Source organism: Pyrgilauda ruficollis, unplaced genomic scaffold (assembly GCF_017590135.1).
Source record: "Pyrgilauda ruficollis isolate IOZ18807 unplaced genomic scaffold, ASM1759013v1 scaffold1, whole genome shotgun sequence".
Taxonomy (NCBI): Eukaryota; Metazoa; Chordata; class Aves; order Passeriformes; family Passeridae; genus Pyrgilauda; species Pyrgilauda ruficollis.
The window spans coordinates 20944021-20960827 of record NW_024508100.1 but is presented as its reverse complement, the minus strand read 5'-3'; the positions used below and the strand labels follow the sequence as shown (position 1 = coordinate 20960827).

The following is a 16807-nucleotide window of genomic DNA, read 5'->3' as shown; positions in this document are numbered from 1 at the left end:
GTCCATTCTAACAATCATCCTTTTAGCAAATACTGTACCTTACAAATTCATACTCTCCAGCATTGTCTTGTCCATTGTCCCTAAAGAAAACTTAACTGCACAGTAACTTCCTTTCTTTAGCCTGGAGGCTGAAGTCCTTAACCAGCTTTCTTGGGCAAACTACATTTGTGCTTACTAAACAAGTACTACTACAGTTATTAAAAAAAACCCCAAACAACAGCTCTATTTGATTTCAGGAAAAAAAAACCACTTACTTTCTTCCTGCATTCGTGCTAAAATTTGCACATCTGTAACATCATTTAACTTGTAATTAGACCCAATAGAGTCTTCATCCATCTCCGATGCACTTAATTCACTGTCCAGAGAAGACTGTGGACTTAGTGGAGGATTTCTATCTCCTGAAATTTTAAGATGACCTATGGAAGGAAAATAAAGTAACAGGAATTATTGTAACAAAAAAAAAAAAAACAACAAAAAAAAACACCAAACCAAATCTAACCCACCCAAAAAACCAAAGGCAAGCTGCATTTCCTTTCCTAGTAAAATTCACCAGTCTGAAGAAATTGCTACTGAGACATTGTTCCATTGATCTGACAAACCATTTGAAACATTTGGTTATTATTGCTTAACTGGAATGTATGCTTCTTCCATATATTGTTCACATCTCAGAGATATTGATGGATACACTGCATACCAAATGTTTCAGTTAGTAAACCATAAGATAGTTGAAAAGACTTCACAACTACCAACCCCTAACCTTTGAACACCCACCATGGAACTTGCACCCCTGTCAATTACAGGGTCAGTTCCTGAAGCCACTTGGAACTCCACAGAATGAACTCAGGTGTTTTGGTCTAACTGCTGATCACATACATCAGTAATTTTTGGGACGCAGACACCCAAAGAAAACATTTTACATGTTTCTCATGTCAGAGAGTATGCAAAAATCCCTTCCTCAAAAGCTTAAAACGTGTGATGCACACATCCTATAAAATGCAAGAAAGTTCTGGAGTCTTTCTTACTCTAGTTCGATGCAGATGTTGTCTATCTGAGCATATTTGTGAAGGAAGAAGAGGAAGAAAGGAAAAGACCAGACACACAGTGACTTACCTGAGGTACCAGGAGGTATGAGCTGTTTCACTAAAGCAGATTTCACCGGTGTTGAGGAGGGAGAGTTGAAGCCACTGCTGTAGGGGCTACCGGTATTTGGACTGTAGGAGCTGGCATAACTGACCGCACTGAAAGGGCTGCTGTACAAACTCTGTCTCTTGAGAGCTGCAAGAAAGAGGAGAAAAATGATGAATTATACTGAGTGAATTGATGAAAAACAAATACAACACTATATTATGTCTTCATTGTGATTTAATTACGATGCAATTCACGTAGAAAACTTCAGTCACCAGAAAGTTTTTCCACTGCTTTCTTCACCCCTAAATATAACCATAATGTGAAAAGAGTGGCAGAAGAGGGCAAGACAAGATAGTGACAAGTGTTTTCCAATTAGAAGTCAGATCTAAGATCACTACAGCTGATGTCTTTGAGATGTCCAGTGCAGGTGCTGGGAAGCAGGAAGGCAGTAGTAGCTCAGTCACACTAACATACACCTTACACACAACTACATACAAACCAGAGCACACCACAAGTCACGTTCTCAGAACTCTCAGACCTGTCTGAATCACACAATACTTCAACAGTAACACCAAAACTGGCACCACACAACTCAGCAGAATCACCTACAAAATTTCCCTAAGCACATGCTAAAATGAAAAACCATTAAGTAAGGCAATTGCTTCTGTATAGATTTGCGAGTACCGTGAACCTATCAGACTAAAGCAAATGCACTATTCCCTACGGTTAACCTTCTGTTCTAATAACTTGGGGATTTTTTGACCATAGGCTTCAACTTTATATGCAATATAAGATCTAAATTGGGTGCTTTCCTCTGCCATTTATTGTAAATGTTTCAATGTTGAAGTATCTTCAGATTAATTTTAAACACTGGTGAAAACATTACCAGTGGTGAACAGTATGATACTGAAATTTTGCTGGTTGTCGGGTATCTTATTTGTTTAGTTGCTTGACTATTATGTTCAAAAGTTTACATTTTAAATGTAATAGAAAATGGAATTTCAGCTACAGGGATAGTGGGATCCAAAAGATATTTAGACACTTTTGCTACAAATCGGTTCCTTCACTGCTGGAAGTATATTAATGCAGAAATGTATATAGGGACAAATTAAACTGCAAAATGTTAAGATGAAAAGCTGGAAATGCCAACTTGATGTTATGTAAACCCAGATTAGATTTAGTTGCAGCTCACCCAGCTGCTGAAAGTAAGCTATTAAAAAATATTGTGTGACATTTCTCTTAGTGAAAAGGGGCTTCAATGAGTGCAGTAAGAATTAGGCTACTGATAGCAGTGGACAGGAAAAAAAAAAAAAAAGGAAAGGAATCCAAATTTCCTTACTAAAAATCACTGTTGCTTTGACATTAGAAGCCAAAACAGACTACAGTCGCATGAAATGCTGCTTTCAGCAGTGAAGCCCAGCAAAGCTTTGCCTTCTCCCTTTTGCTCTTGGTCACTATGTCCTCAGTTGTCCGTGCAAACACTGGTGGGGCTGCACTATTATCTGACTTACTAAAGTAGATGTAAGTTAAAAAATATCAGGAGTATTTTAACTGATTGCATCACTTAATCAGTTTTTAATAAGAGTGCCCCAAAAAAACCTTAACATCCAACCTAGCCAATGGCAGAATACAGCACAGAGGCAAAAGCAGCAGAAATCAAAGCTGTCTTTGCAGCAAATTCCTAAAATTGCATCTCACGTAAAGATCCTTTCCAAACCAGTTAATATTACCAGTGTTTGAGTTAGAATGAAAAGAGTTATAGATGAAGATGAAAGGTTTACATTCCATCTTCCACTGCAAGTCTTAAACAACAAGCGTTAATTTCAGCAAGTTGTGAATTCACTAAATTCTAGCAAGTATTCATGCGGTGTCTTCAGTTTATTTTGAGTGTCAGAAGGGAAAACCTCCATTTGATTACAAAGCTCAGTAAACAAAGCCAGTAATTACAACTCACTCTCTTCTGGGTGATTATGATGAGGCCTTTGATATCAACTTCTAGCATTCACAAAGGAACCCCCAAGCATCTATTCCAATTGAATCTTTGTTCTCACACCAAAAAGAAAAAAACTACTTTTCATCTCTTGCTGAAAAATGTCATTAAAAACCCCTAAAATGTAAGTCTGCACAACAGTTCTTTCTTTTGTATTTATTACACAGACAAGTATTTTAAAATACTAAGCACACATTAGAAAACAATTCTACTACTGTATAGTCTTCAAAACAGGCTCTTTGTATACATCCATAATGATACAAAGTATTTGATCATACACAGATTCTTTTGGATGAAACTTAGCAGGATTTTGCTACATGTAAAAAGTTTGCTCCTGTATGTGATGAGACTTGATACACACAGTAGTTTTCATCATAGCTAATGTGAACCTTCATCAGCACAGTACATTTTCCCAGACAAAAAAAAAATCTGGATTCAAACTCATTTTATGGATCAGAATTCCTAAAGGTTTTCCAATAGGGATTTATGTGACTCAGGAAGACATTGCTATTTTTACAAATAGAGATATGGTCTTTATTAGGAGTGTCAGACAAAACTAGCAAGACAGATATTCATTTTAGCATTAAAATGATCCTAACATTAAACACTAGCTTACAAAAGATTACACATTAGCTTTCAAAATGCCAGAAGGGAGGGTTGATAATCAGCAAGTTTCTTTTAATGTAAATTTTCTTTTATAACATTTAGAAACAGTATGCAGCATCTAATTCCTTTTAGTTATGTTTTTGCTGAAATGGTAATGAATTTCTCTTTTGCTGTAGAAAATAGGAAAATTTGAGTGCAGAATATACCTAAAGTTCCCTCTAGTCTGAACACACTTCCAACACAGAGCGTGACTTGCTCTGCAATTGTAAACCTGAGTGCTGACAAGGCACTGTGCATCAGTAACTGCTAGCAATAGCATGGAGCTGAGAGCTCGTCATCCCTCCTTTATTGTCATGCAATGAAAAATATGATGGAAGAAGAAAATGAGAAATACAAGAGAGCATTTGAGACTGAAAAAGAGGAAAAAGATATTAAGATTAGAAAGACCTAACAACAGGAACTACCAATGTAAAAAGAGTCAATGCAAAAGAAGTATCAGCAAGGATTCAGGAAAAAGTTACAGCTGTGTGAAAAGCCTTATCCATGGAGAATGGAACCAGAATCTATGTACTGAACCAGTAGCTAGTAACAGGTTAAGTGATGGCTCCATGAGACAGAAGTACTATGCAAAATGCAAGTTACACGATACTCCTGAAGTTGAGAATAGGAAATACACACAAAGTTACAAGAAATACCAAATGTCTTCTCCAGTGGAGCTCCCTGCTACCCTTAAAGGAGGCTGGTTGCACTGAAAGACAATTTTCTGTTTTGTTGGAAATTCATTTTTACATGCAATCTGCTCTAACCAGCATGTGCCCATCTTTTCTACCACTGGTATTTCCACCAATTAATACTATAAATGAATTATGTTATTCTTACAAGTATCTGACAGAAGCAGAGTCACAGATCTAGGGGAAAACAAAAAAGGAGAAAACGCATCATTGGAATGTTAGAACTTTCAAATGAATCCATTTCACAGAGAAGCTTCCTGCCATTCTGCTTCAGCTATGAATTTTTAAAGATACCCTGTGGGTAGCAGAATTAGTGGTACTTCCGGAAGACTTCTACTCAGTTCTGAAAGAAGTTAAACCACAAACAGAATTTTGTCAATCAACTACTATCCATTCACAAATACTCAGCAGTATTCAGATTCCCAAATCTGTATCATCCTTCATAAATCCCTGTGATGTGAGTGCTTTTTGTTGTTCAGAATCTCAGGTTTTGCCTGTATCTAGTCATGTATCACGTTATCTGTTCAGGTAAATTTTTAATAGACGTTTGTCCAGGCAGCATAAAAAAGCACAAGAAATAGGGAAATATTCAGGGTGACTCATAATGAAGGCACTTCCACCACTACGCCCACAATTTTCATAAGAATAAAGAATGGATTCAAATTTTATTAAGAACAGTTTCAGTACAAACCAGAATAAAGACTGAATTGCTCCAGAAAACAATACAAGGACTGGAAAGAAGTTACAGTCAAATAAACTCAGCACAAAGTTTACGTATAAGCACGGAAAGGAGGTGGCCATTGGAACCACTCCTGGAACTGTGTGTTCATACACTCTTAGCTCAAGTCCAACCATTCTGCTCATTCCTGAAGATAGCAGTTTAATATGTAGCAGTAGCAGACTACAAAAAGGTGGAACAGAAGGAGAATAGCTATTAATAGCAAGAAAGTAAGTTTTCTCAGCATAATTACAAAAAAAAATAGGTTCCAGCAAAGAAACAAAACAACGCAACAAATCAGATGGACAGAGAATTCTAATCAGACCTTCAGCATTTTGCTGCTAGTTTGACATTAAGAAGTCTGGTAATAGAAAGATAGAGAATGCAGACTTTCATTCTCAGAGTATCAAACACTCTCCAGTTTCGAATATAACCAACTAATTAGTATTAAGGAAGAATCATAAACTCTGGATTTTTTTGAAATCTGACTGTAACTAGATCTCAAGTTACTGGGGATGGGAGGAGAAGAAATCATTATCATCTCCCCAAAATATTCAAAAACTTAAACCTCCATTTCATTAGAAGAAGTAAAATAGGTAATCTAGTAAAATAGGTAACCAAGTTTCATGCTAACATACTGACAAGCACCTAACAATTGTGATATCTTAATATATTTAAGAATATATTATTAAATATATTTTAAATTCTTCTATTAAAAAAAAAAAAAGAGAAAACTTTTGAGTTAAAAACATTGGCTTTTCCTGGAAACATCAGACCAAACTATGCAGCTATCACAAAACTCTGAAATCATGACTCATCATCTCATGCCTTCTTCTATTTCATTCATATGAGTAAAATGAGTAGAATTAATGACTTTGTAAACCATAATGAAAGATTTAGACACAAGTAACTGATAGATGTTTTATCTCACAACCATTAGCTAATTTTGATGCTGTTTCAAAATAAATACAGAGAACCCAGTGATTTCAGTGTGCAGAAACTCACCTGACATTGTTTGTTCCAGCTTGTGGATCAGTGACTTCTTAGCACATTCAACATCAGGACTTGGGTAATCCAATACCTGTCTGCACCAAACTAATGGATTAACACTTTTTTTCAGTGGATTCTGTTTCTTCTTTGGAGATGTATATAACCTGGAAAAGAGAGGAAAAAATAATTTATGAGGACAGACAAAATGAGCATAAGATCAGACATGCAACAGAATACCACAGAGTATGTTATTTCTGTTTTTATACTCTGTCTACACTATAGTACAATCCCAGAAGATAAAGAAAGGACAGATTTGACCCTAAAATTAACTATTTTGGATAAAGTATGACAGTGATAACACATGGCTACCAAGGACTTCAGACACATTACATATATGGACAATTTCACTGTCACATAAACACACAAATGAGGATTAATCTTTTCAGATTCATCTCAAAGAAATAAAACACTATGCAATAGAGAACTCTTGTTTTCCTAAACAAAGGAAGCAATAAGCATCTTAATACCCAAGGAGTAGTGTTGAAGTACACGAAACACAACTACTGTTTCAGTATCCTTGAACAATAAACAATTTATTTTTGTTTATTATTTCTATCCTAGCACCTGATCTTTTCATTCTCTTTGAACACAGAACAAAGTAGTAGTCCAGTTTAAAAACTCTAGATATTTAGCTGAAAACTTCTCCCTCAACAGACAGATGGAAGGAAAAGTCATAACCAACGACTATAGGCAACTTTAAGCCTTACTTTTGACTAGAACTAAACTTGGAAATGTGGTTCAGCAGAAGACAGAAGTGAATTGCAAGACATAACTCTTAACTACAGATTATGCATGTGTAGAATCAGCAAAACAAGTGTTTCTTCTAGGGTAATGACAGACTTCATATTCCAAGTGAATAGGATTGTATGCCACACAGCATCACTTAGGAACATCTGACAGTCTAATCAGACATGCTTCTGTACAAAATATACAGCAAAAGTTGTTCTCTTTATGCCAATGACATTAGCAACACAGAAGTTATTTCCCACAACTTTCTCTCTACAAGATTATCTCATCTCTCCTCTGTAATTCTAGAACATGAACTGTTTGTGTTATAATAGCTTTCAGAGATTTTTTGTAATTACTACCATTAAGTTCACTTCTTACAAAAGCTTATGTTTATAAAACCACCACTCACTGATCTTTATTAAGAGCGAGCTTCAAAACACTCTTCCCTGTAACACTGAAATTAGCAAACTATGCTTGCAGATCCAGGTGAGAAAATATTTGTCAGCTGCCAGGTTTGAAAATAAAAATGAAGCTGTTTGTAATAATCCAAATAGTCACTGCCACTTACTGTATTTCAAGGGGTTTATGCTTTGGCTAAAATCATGCTGTCATAACTGCTTTTGTAGAAATGCCTACAACTGGGCACTCAGCCCAAAAGAAAAGCTAGAAGCCCTTCATATATTTATAGCCCTGAAGATCCTTGAAAAGCACAAGAGTCACTCAATTTTCACAGTTGTGCAAACAATGATGCCACTTTCTGTAATTTCTATGACATCTCCATACTGTTAAAAGCAAAGTTTAACATTTATTATCTCTCTAACATTTTGAATTTACTGTCTTGCTAGTACTCGCCTGTACTCATTTCTGTCCTAAGGTATGTTTACACAATACAAAGAGGCATCAAAGGCAACAAGGCCAGCTTTTGCTCAGTACAGGCCAGACTCACTCCTGGTTCTCTGGATATGCCTTGCTGTGTTTGAGAAGTTCCATGCACATTCAGTTTACAGTAGCAGCCAGTATAAAAGGCAAGAAATTAAAGTGCATGTCCTCTTTGAGGAACACACAAAAGGGGTACCTTCAACAAACCTCCAAGATCATTCTAATCAAAACTCTACCTGATATTCTAAGCTTCAACACATTCTTCTCAGGAATCCCCAGCTGTTCCATTTGTTTCACAAGTAGTTCATTTACTGAAGCAATCCAAGCTCACACCCTCTTTTCCACCTCCTTTTCTAACCAAATATATATTGCATATTCCCCCCATCTCTTCCCAGTCAACTGTTCTCCTTTGTCAACCTTTATTTCACAACTTCAACGTCAAGGAAAGACAGAACTTGACAACATACATATTTCATGCAGCTCCACTACAACACACACATGTACACTGATGCAGTGACAAAACAGCTCTTTCAGGGCAGTTTCTTGCACATCATGCAATTATAAAGTCTCACTATAAAGCACTGATCTTAATATTCCACCCAACAACAAACAGCGGATCTCAGGTCTTGAGACTGACTTAATTCCACTTGCTTTGCCTAACTTAGATTTTACAAAAACCAAAAGGACCAAGGGCAAGGCTAAGAGAGTGATGCCTCTATTACCTCTTCCTCTTTTCCCAACATCAGAAAAAGAACAGATACATGGAGCATGCAGAAGTAACTTCACACAGCTAAGTGGTCTTCTTTGTCAAACTGTTTGACCCAAATCATATAGGTCCTCTTTAGCTAAAGAACCTTCCAGAACAGATCCCATTTGTACCTGTCAATGCATTCTACAGCAACACAACAGCCCTAATTGGCAGTACAGCAACTTCAAGACAGAAGATTACCAGAATAACTTCATACATCTTTAACCACTGTAAATCAACTCTCAAAACAGGAAGTTAAAAACAACTGAAGAAGCCGACAACTTACAGTTGCCACCCATAGTACAAATGTTAACACACCAGAAACATACACTCCAATCTCTCCACAACAGAGTAAAGACTCTACAACTCAGTGACATCAGGTAAAGCAGAACAAAATGGTATATTAAAGGTGCTCAGGAGCTTTGATCTACTTTGAAACAACACTAAGAAGACCAGACACTATGACTCTGCTGCAGCCATTAATATTTCCTTCCTTTGACTCTTACTAGTCAACCACACCACAGCAGCACCAACCTGAGGCTGAAAGCAGCCAGGGGCTCTGCTGATTAGTTCCAGCAAGATGCAGCACAGAAAAGGGCAGAGCTTCTGCTGGAAGACTCCTGTGACTACAAGCAAATATGATGTCAGCCAAATGGGGCAAGCTGCAGCATGTTGCACTGGGACACAGATGAGTCAGAAAAGGCTTTGAAGAAAGAGGACACAGCACTGCAGTAGGAGTGGCATATCTGTGTACAGATTACCTCACCTGAGGAACACCTCCCAGTGCATTAAAATACAAGAGGCTAGTTGCCACAGGCATGAAACAAGAAGCCAAAATTCTAACTCGGAAAAAAATTAAGTGTCTTTTTGTATCAAAATCCTTCCACTGCTCAGTATAAGAGTGAGGGAAAACATGCAGATGAACATGAAGTCACAAATCTTAATTAGAAAGATGGCAAGTGGAAGGAATCTGAAGTTAGAGCTCATTTATTTTAGCTACATTAGCTTTAAGCAAAAACTGGAAGGTACAATAAAGGAAATTAAATGGGAGCACACAAAACATGATGCATGCAAAAGCAAGATTAAAAACCTGAAGACATGATGAGGAGAAAAAGCTGAAATCCAAGGACAAATCAATAAAAAATGTCCCTAAAACACAAGAAGGAAACTCCACAGTGAAAAGCTACTGAAAATACATAAATCAGGAGACTATAATACTGGACAGTCTTGGAAACAGATAATTTAGAACACAGCAGTGTCAATCACAGTTATTTTAAGACAATTTAAAAGTTACAGGAAACCCTATCTGAAGTGGCTTAAGCATGTTAAAACTTAAGACAAATTTTGAATGGACAGGTAAAGATATGAAAAGTACCTCTGGTTGAAAGACAAATCAATCAAAAAATTAAGTGACATCCCTGCACTTATGTGACCCACAGATTTCCTTTCCTTCTTCCTACCCCACAATACTCCCAGGCTACAGCTGTGGCTGACTGAGATACACATTGCTTAGCCTGCAATTATTAGTTTTCAGCTCTACTTCACAGAATACTTCTAGTTCCAAGAGATTGCACAAACTACAGCAAACTCCAGTCTATGAATATAAACTCCAGGATATGAATACTACAAAAAGGCTTTGACAGTCTCGTATTACAGTGGCACATCTCACTTACATAATGTGATTTTTAAGTAGAATTAAGAATATCCAAGAGGTTGCAAAGTGCAATTTGGAACACAACTATCTTTCTGTGCCCAACAATTAACGAGTCAGCTGTGCCCTGGCTAGTTGCTGGAAATTACTGCCATTATTCATTTCCTCATCCAGAAGAGCACGTTTGTGTTGGAAAAGGATGTTGTAGAATGGGAAAAGGGCCATCAAAACCACCGTCGTGTAACTTCTCTAGAATTATCACACAAATTGCACAACTGTCCATTATTTGAGAAGCTTTTCATAAGAAATTTGTTAGTGCATATGTGCTCAAACATAGCTTTGTTCATATTTACACTGAAGAGAGAAAAGTTGAGAAGTTCTGTGTCCTAATAAATGTGTCCCAAAATAAAATTCTGTTTAATGACTATGCCTGAGAGCTCTACCAAAAACTACAAGTAGTAGAAATGTGAATCATGCCTAAACAAGACATGATTATGTAGTAAATTTCAGGAATATCATTAGGACAGTAAAGGAAACTCATATCAAAGATTTCATTGTATCTAAATATCAAGCATGATTAAAAGCTATAATTATCACAAAAAAAGTCAGAAATTGAAATAGTTCTTCCTCAGGATTCTTCCTCCAGTCCTCTAATATCTGCTTCACAACAAATATGGATATCTCAAAGACAATAATCAAATGAGTATTATTTAATGTTACCTGTTGTTTTTCATTATAGCACTGGCAACTTCCGTAACCCTTGCTTTTCCTACATGCTTCTTTTCATATTATCTTCCTAGTTTGTGAAGACGTCATCTGAATTTGGTTAAACCCCAACAACTTTAAATCAAATTGACTTTTTATCTGCCACAAAATAAAAAGCAGCAATTTCTCTTTTATGTACACCGTGGAACAGAAAGTGATCAGAATCTGTCTGGCTTCCAAGGGGCCTAAACCACATTAATACAATAAAATTTAACAGTTGACAGGAAATGCTGCAATGTAATTTCAGCAGTGGGATTTTATTCAGGTGGAGCTCTAGCCTAAAACAGTCACGGTATACTTTACCAGCTCACTATGGCAAACCAGGATTCCAAAACAATGCTAGTGCTCAAGGGACATCAGCAATATGAGACAGAAGACAATCACTACAGACGACATTCGTGTACCTCAAACAGGCCCCTGGCCAACTAACGTTAATGGATGGCTAGAATGGAAACTTGCACTATTATAAACAGGTGCAAATTAGAAATAGCTGCTGAACGAGAGTGAGTATAAAGCCAAAGTATGTGCCTTCCATTTTAACTAGTCAGGATACACAACCAATCTGAACTCTTGAAAAACACTGAAACTATTACTTTTAGCTATTCAGTTAGCAAAAAAAAAACACCAATAATTTCATTTTAAATACATAATAACTGCCTTTTGTTTGTAAATGAGGTCAGACAACTGTCAGCTATTTTGACCCTACCAAGGAGACTTTTATGCTGATATGAAAACATGGGTGCTAGGCTAGTTTTTATAGCACTGTCATTTAAAGAGGACACAACCGTTCTGAAGTTTGCTGAGCAATTACATGTACAAAATAGATACACAGCAAGCTCTATACTCTCTTATGCACATGCTGCAAGTAAATATTTTAAGAAAAGCACTGCATGCTTTGCTCACATTTAAAACAAGACTTCTCAGAGAGCTTAGGCTGAGTGACCATGCAACAAGTTACCATAAAGGAAGTTACAGTGGGTTCACAGCACAGTAACTAATCTACAGTAATTGCCCACGTGTGCACACTTGTCCTGCAATAAACTCAAGACCCAATAAATTCTTTTTAAAAGCAGCATGGCAAGCCACACTGCACACTGTTATCCAGATAACACATCCACACCCAACCTTACCCAGCAAGTCAGGCAAGGAGGTGCACACCACTTCTCCAAAAATTTCTCCACTCTGGTCACCCCTTCTACACTATTGTCTGTTCCATTAATCAGCAAGGAAAGACTCGTTCAGACAGAACTTGAAAAAAATTAAATTTAATGCAATCTGGTTCAAGAACAACTAAATAGGAACACCCATAGAGTAGATTATAAAAGCTGCTGATAACTGGAGGAAATAATCACCAGGCCTAAAGCAAAGTCCCCATGGGTCTGTGCAGAGCTCAGTACAGTGTGCAAGTACAGATGTGCCCATCTGCAACCTTCAGGACCTTATCAGGAAGAAAGTTTCAGCACATTACACGACATTCAGAAGCATATGGACAAGAAACTCAATCTAAATTCACTGAAGTATTTTTAATAATTTACCAGATAATTTGAAGATTGTCTGATGCAAAAATGTTTAAAACTTGAAGTGAATCTGATTTAAGTAATCACAGAGAAGAAAAACAATCAAGCAAAAATATAAACAATCCCAAAATTCACTAATACTGTAAGGATGTTTTAACAGCTAAGGCTGCTTTTAAAACAGCAGTGTCAAAGTTCCTTTGCTTTGATAGTTGCACCTTCTCCTTACGTTTTCACTTTACACTTCTCTTCTGCATACTTATCTAAATGCATTTTAAAAGCTAAAAATAAATTGATCGGCTCTACAATGTAGATTTAAGCAAACATGTCACATTCTAGTATCAATTTCAATTACAGTATCAAGTGTTCTGTCTTAAATTCACAGCCACTAATCTCATGTGAGCATTAAATGTAAAACAATGTCATTTTAACAGTTAAGAAAACTATTCTGCCATGACAAGACTGCAGACAATTTCATAATGGGGTATGAAAATACCTGTATTATACAAAACTGAAAAGAACAGGGATAACCAGCACCCTTTACCACCTATTACTGCCCACAGCAAGGTCCTTTTGAAATCAAAAATAAAGACAAATCTTCACTTCTATACGTAGACAAGCAAAACAGGCAAGATGGATCAATTTTTTATGAACAAACAATAATTTAAATTTAGTTTGTTTCCACAAGAGGTGTCCTCAGCTGCTAAGAGGTGTTGGATTTTGACAGTGTAATAATCCCATATTTTAAACAGGATTTTGGGTTAAGCAGTAGTGATCCAATCCATCTGAACCCCAAAGAGCTGATATGAGACTTAAATTTCACTGAATACATTTACCTTTTCAGTTGATTAATTATTTGATTAGTGACCTTGCATAACCAAGACCTCAGGAGCAAGATCTTTATGAAACAGTTTGAGGGAAATCCACTGACTCACACCAAACCCTCCTATCTTCACAGGCTTGTTTCTTTTAGATTGCTCCACTAGCCCTCTGAAAATTTCAAACTTCATTAAGAGCAATAACCTCTATGAATCAAATTCATAAACAGAAAGGCATCTTACCTTCATGGGAAAATAAAAGGAATTGGACTATTTAGTGTCTCAACAGTTGAAACAGAGTACGTTTAGAAATTCCAAGAGCTTGATTTCCATTTTTATTAAGCACTTTGGAACAAAAAATCATCAATCTAGCCAAACTATGTTTATCATTAATTGCATATTTAACTACAGCAGGAAACACTTTTTTTTTAATAACTACATATTCATATTTTGTGATATGTATGACAATTAGTAAATTTTTACAATTGCTTTTTTGGTTTCATGCATTTGTGTCTCAGTCAGTGTCCCATGCCTGAGATTTAAAATTAGTAGCTAAAACACTTCAGCATTATAGTTGCCAAAATACTAGTAAAAGAATGAAGATGTACAAAAGACTACCTATAAGTTTTGCAACCTTTTGAGCACCAGAACTTGCACAGAAACACGAGGGTGCCACAATAACTGGCAGCCAAACACCTGACACCAGCAAGGGCAGTGCTCAGTGAACCATGTGGCTGCCCCGAGTGCCCAGAACTGCGTCAACAAAAACACACAGCACTAATGCCACCCCTGTCACCACACACTCTATCGGGACATTCACTTTCACTTACGAGACTCATTATGTTACCCATGATTTAAAATGAATGTATAAAACAGTAAGGTCTATTGTCACTAGAATTCCTGACATTAACAAATTTGGCCATCCCACTCCAAACTTGCTGTGCAAATTTACCAGATTCTATTTCCATCAAGGGCTGTAGGCCCTTGTAGATTACAAGGTATACAGTGAGAAATAAGAGTAGCTGCCTTGCACAGACTCATCTTCTGGGACACGATCCCTTGTGTTAATTTAGTGCTGGATGAGAATAAACTTATGCTCTCATACTTCTCCAGTGGATCAGGCTGAATGTCAGGCAAATGACTTCTCCAAGGAAGTGCACACGCTTGTCTCCTCCCTGAGCAACTAAAACATTGCTCATGCATGGAATCAGTCCAGGACTTTTAAAGGCGTTCCTAACTCTGAAAGACATTTTTGTTTGTTTTGTAAATTTGTCTGCATGTTTGTTTCCAGAGACCTTTGTAGATGGACCACAATCAGTCCTGCCGCAAGACAGTTTGCTTGCGTTACACTTTTTGTTCCTGTACATGCTTCCCTTGCATTTCTCTGCTGACATGGTGTTGACACGGTGCTCCTCCCCACTATTTCTCCTGCAGCTCTGAGGCTGCCCCTCAACAACTGTCATAGGAAGCTTCAAAACGACAGCTGGAGACAGTGTGATGTTTGGAGACAGCAAGTCTTCTTGATTCTCAGTGGAAGCTCATTCAAGTATAATAATGACAAGGCAAACAGCCACCTGCAGCTGTTTCTGCTGGAGCAGCAGGGTAAGCAGTCCATTTATAACGAAGAACCACCTAAGGGAAACCGTGATCCTACATCATTAGCAATAAATTAGAACGCCTAAGGGCAACACGTTTATGAGATGAAAAAGTGTTACATTTGCTGCCTTTACAGCTGAAAGAAATCGAGGCATTAAAGGTGCCTGATGCATGTCTGAAGTCTAAACCGTACCTGTGGGCTAATTCTGAACTACCCTAGAAATGTCCCACAAGTTTCTCAACGCCTCCCCACCGCCTGCACTCCTGCAAACACTGACGGCTGATTCTGCGGCAGCACCGGAGCGCGCTCGGTGTCCGAGTGCCCCGAAGTAACGCTCCCACGGCGGCCAGCAGCAGCGCAGAGCCGCGGCCTCCAGGGAGCCCTATCGCCGTGTGCGGAAAGCCAAACACCCTTCGCCGGCAGCTTCGGTACGTCTGGCACAGCTCATTAAGCCCTTCACCCAGCCCAGAGGGCGAGGCTGTCGCCGCACACAAAGCCCCGAGACCCCCTCCGACGTCAGGCACACGCCTGGAAACAGCCCTTTCCAGCGGGCACGGCGGGGGAGGGGGACGCGGAGCCCTGCCCGCCGCCTCACCAACCCGCCCCCGCCCCATCCCCACCCCGGCCGCCTCCTCACCAGCCGGTCTCGTCCTCATCGAAGCCGGCCAGCCGCTCCAGCTCCTCCGGCCTGAGCACCGCCGCGTCGTCCAGGAGGCCGTTGCCGCCGCTGCCCCCATCGCCACCGCCGGGCTCCTCGGGGAGCGAATGCCGGGCGGCGGCCCTGGGGCTGAGACAGCGGCCGTCGGGCGACGGGGAGGCGGCGGGAGGCGGCGAGGAGGGCCCGGCGCTCGGCAGGCGCTTGGGGCTGACGGGGGCGGCGGGCAGGGCGCCGTGGCGGCTGCGAAGCTGTTCATTCTGCTTCTCTAGCTTCTTCACCAGCTCCTGAAGCTTCCGCACCTCCGCGTCCGCGTTCACGCCCGAGCCCACATCCTCCATGGCGGCCGCCGGCAGAGCGGCGGCTGCGCGGGGAGAGGCGGCCGTGCCGCCCCGACTACGCGGCCGGGCGGCCGGCGGCGGGGCAGGGCTGGGGCGGGGCGCATCACGCACATCCGCCGCCGCCATGTCACCGCCTCCCGGCTCCGCGCCGGAACCGCCGACCCTCCCGCCGCCTTCTGTCTGGGCGGCTCTGGGCGGCACGGCGCGGAACGGCACGGCGCGCGGAGTGCCGTTCGCAGCCCCGGCTGCGCGAGGAGGCTGTGACGCAGCCCCGCTTGGGGCCGTTCGAGGGGCTCTTGGGGCAGGCTCGCTCCTGAGGGAGGGGCCTGGCCTGGCCTGGGCTGGGCTGGCCTCCTGTGTCTTGGGCGCCATAGGTCCCAGACAGGAGTTGCATGGGAAGCCCCGGAATACCTTCCAAAACCGTTCAAAACTTCTGCAGAATACAAGGCTGCCCATGGTCCAAGGCCTAGGTGAAAGTGTTGGGTCCGCTGTGTATGACAGACGTGTGAACTGAACGTCCTTCGAGTCTACATTTTGTATAAATAGATGGATGTTCTTTCAAAGGTTGTGTTGATTTTGCCTTCCATAGCAAACTTACACCTTTAGGTTTAAGGAATTAGTGGGGCTTGGGGGTTTGTCACAGAATCACAGAATGTATAACGTGGGAGGGGGCCACAGTCGTTGATCTGGTGCAGCCTCGCTGCGCAAGCAGGGTCATCCTAGAGCTCAGGGCGCAGGATTGTGTTTACTGGGCAATGTGTTCCAGTAAAGAAGCTCTTAATATTCAGGTGGAATTTCTTGTGTATTGCTTTCTGCCCACTGCCTCCTGTCCTGTTTCTTGGGATGTTTTGTGTCTTGTGATGAATTGTCTCCAAATTTCATTGGCT

At 39.9% G+C, this 16807-nt stretch overlaps 1 protein-coding gene across 3 annotated transcripts in view; it reads right to left on the bottom strand.

The window, feature by feature from the left end:
- The window catches only part of SLAIN2 (SLAIN motif family member 2), a 33668-nt gene extending 17466 nt beyond the window's left edge, over window positions 1–16202 (bottom strand). Inside the window, exons 1-4 of one of the 3 annotated variants that reach the window (XM_041459574.1) lie at window positions 15562–16202; window positions 6179–6327; window positions 1111–1275; window positions 255–416 (exon numbers count right to left, since the gene is read on the bottom strand). In XM_041459574.1, coding sequence (XP_041315508.1) covers window positions 255–416; window positions 1111–1275; window positions 6179–6327; window positions 15562–16046 — 961 coding nt within the window. In that variant the 5' untranslated portion in view covers window positions 16047–16202. The remainder of the gene's footprint in view (window positions 1–254; window positions 417–1110; window positions 1276–6178; window positions 6328–15561) is intronic. The other 2 variants (XM_041459564.1, XM_041459568.1) reach the window with 2 other exon arrangements.
- Between the last annotated feature and the right edge of the window lie 605 nt (window positions 16203–16807).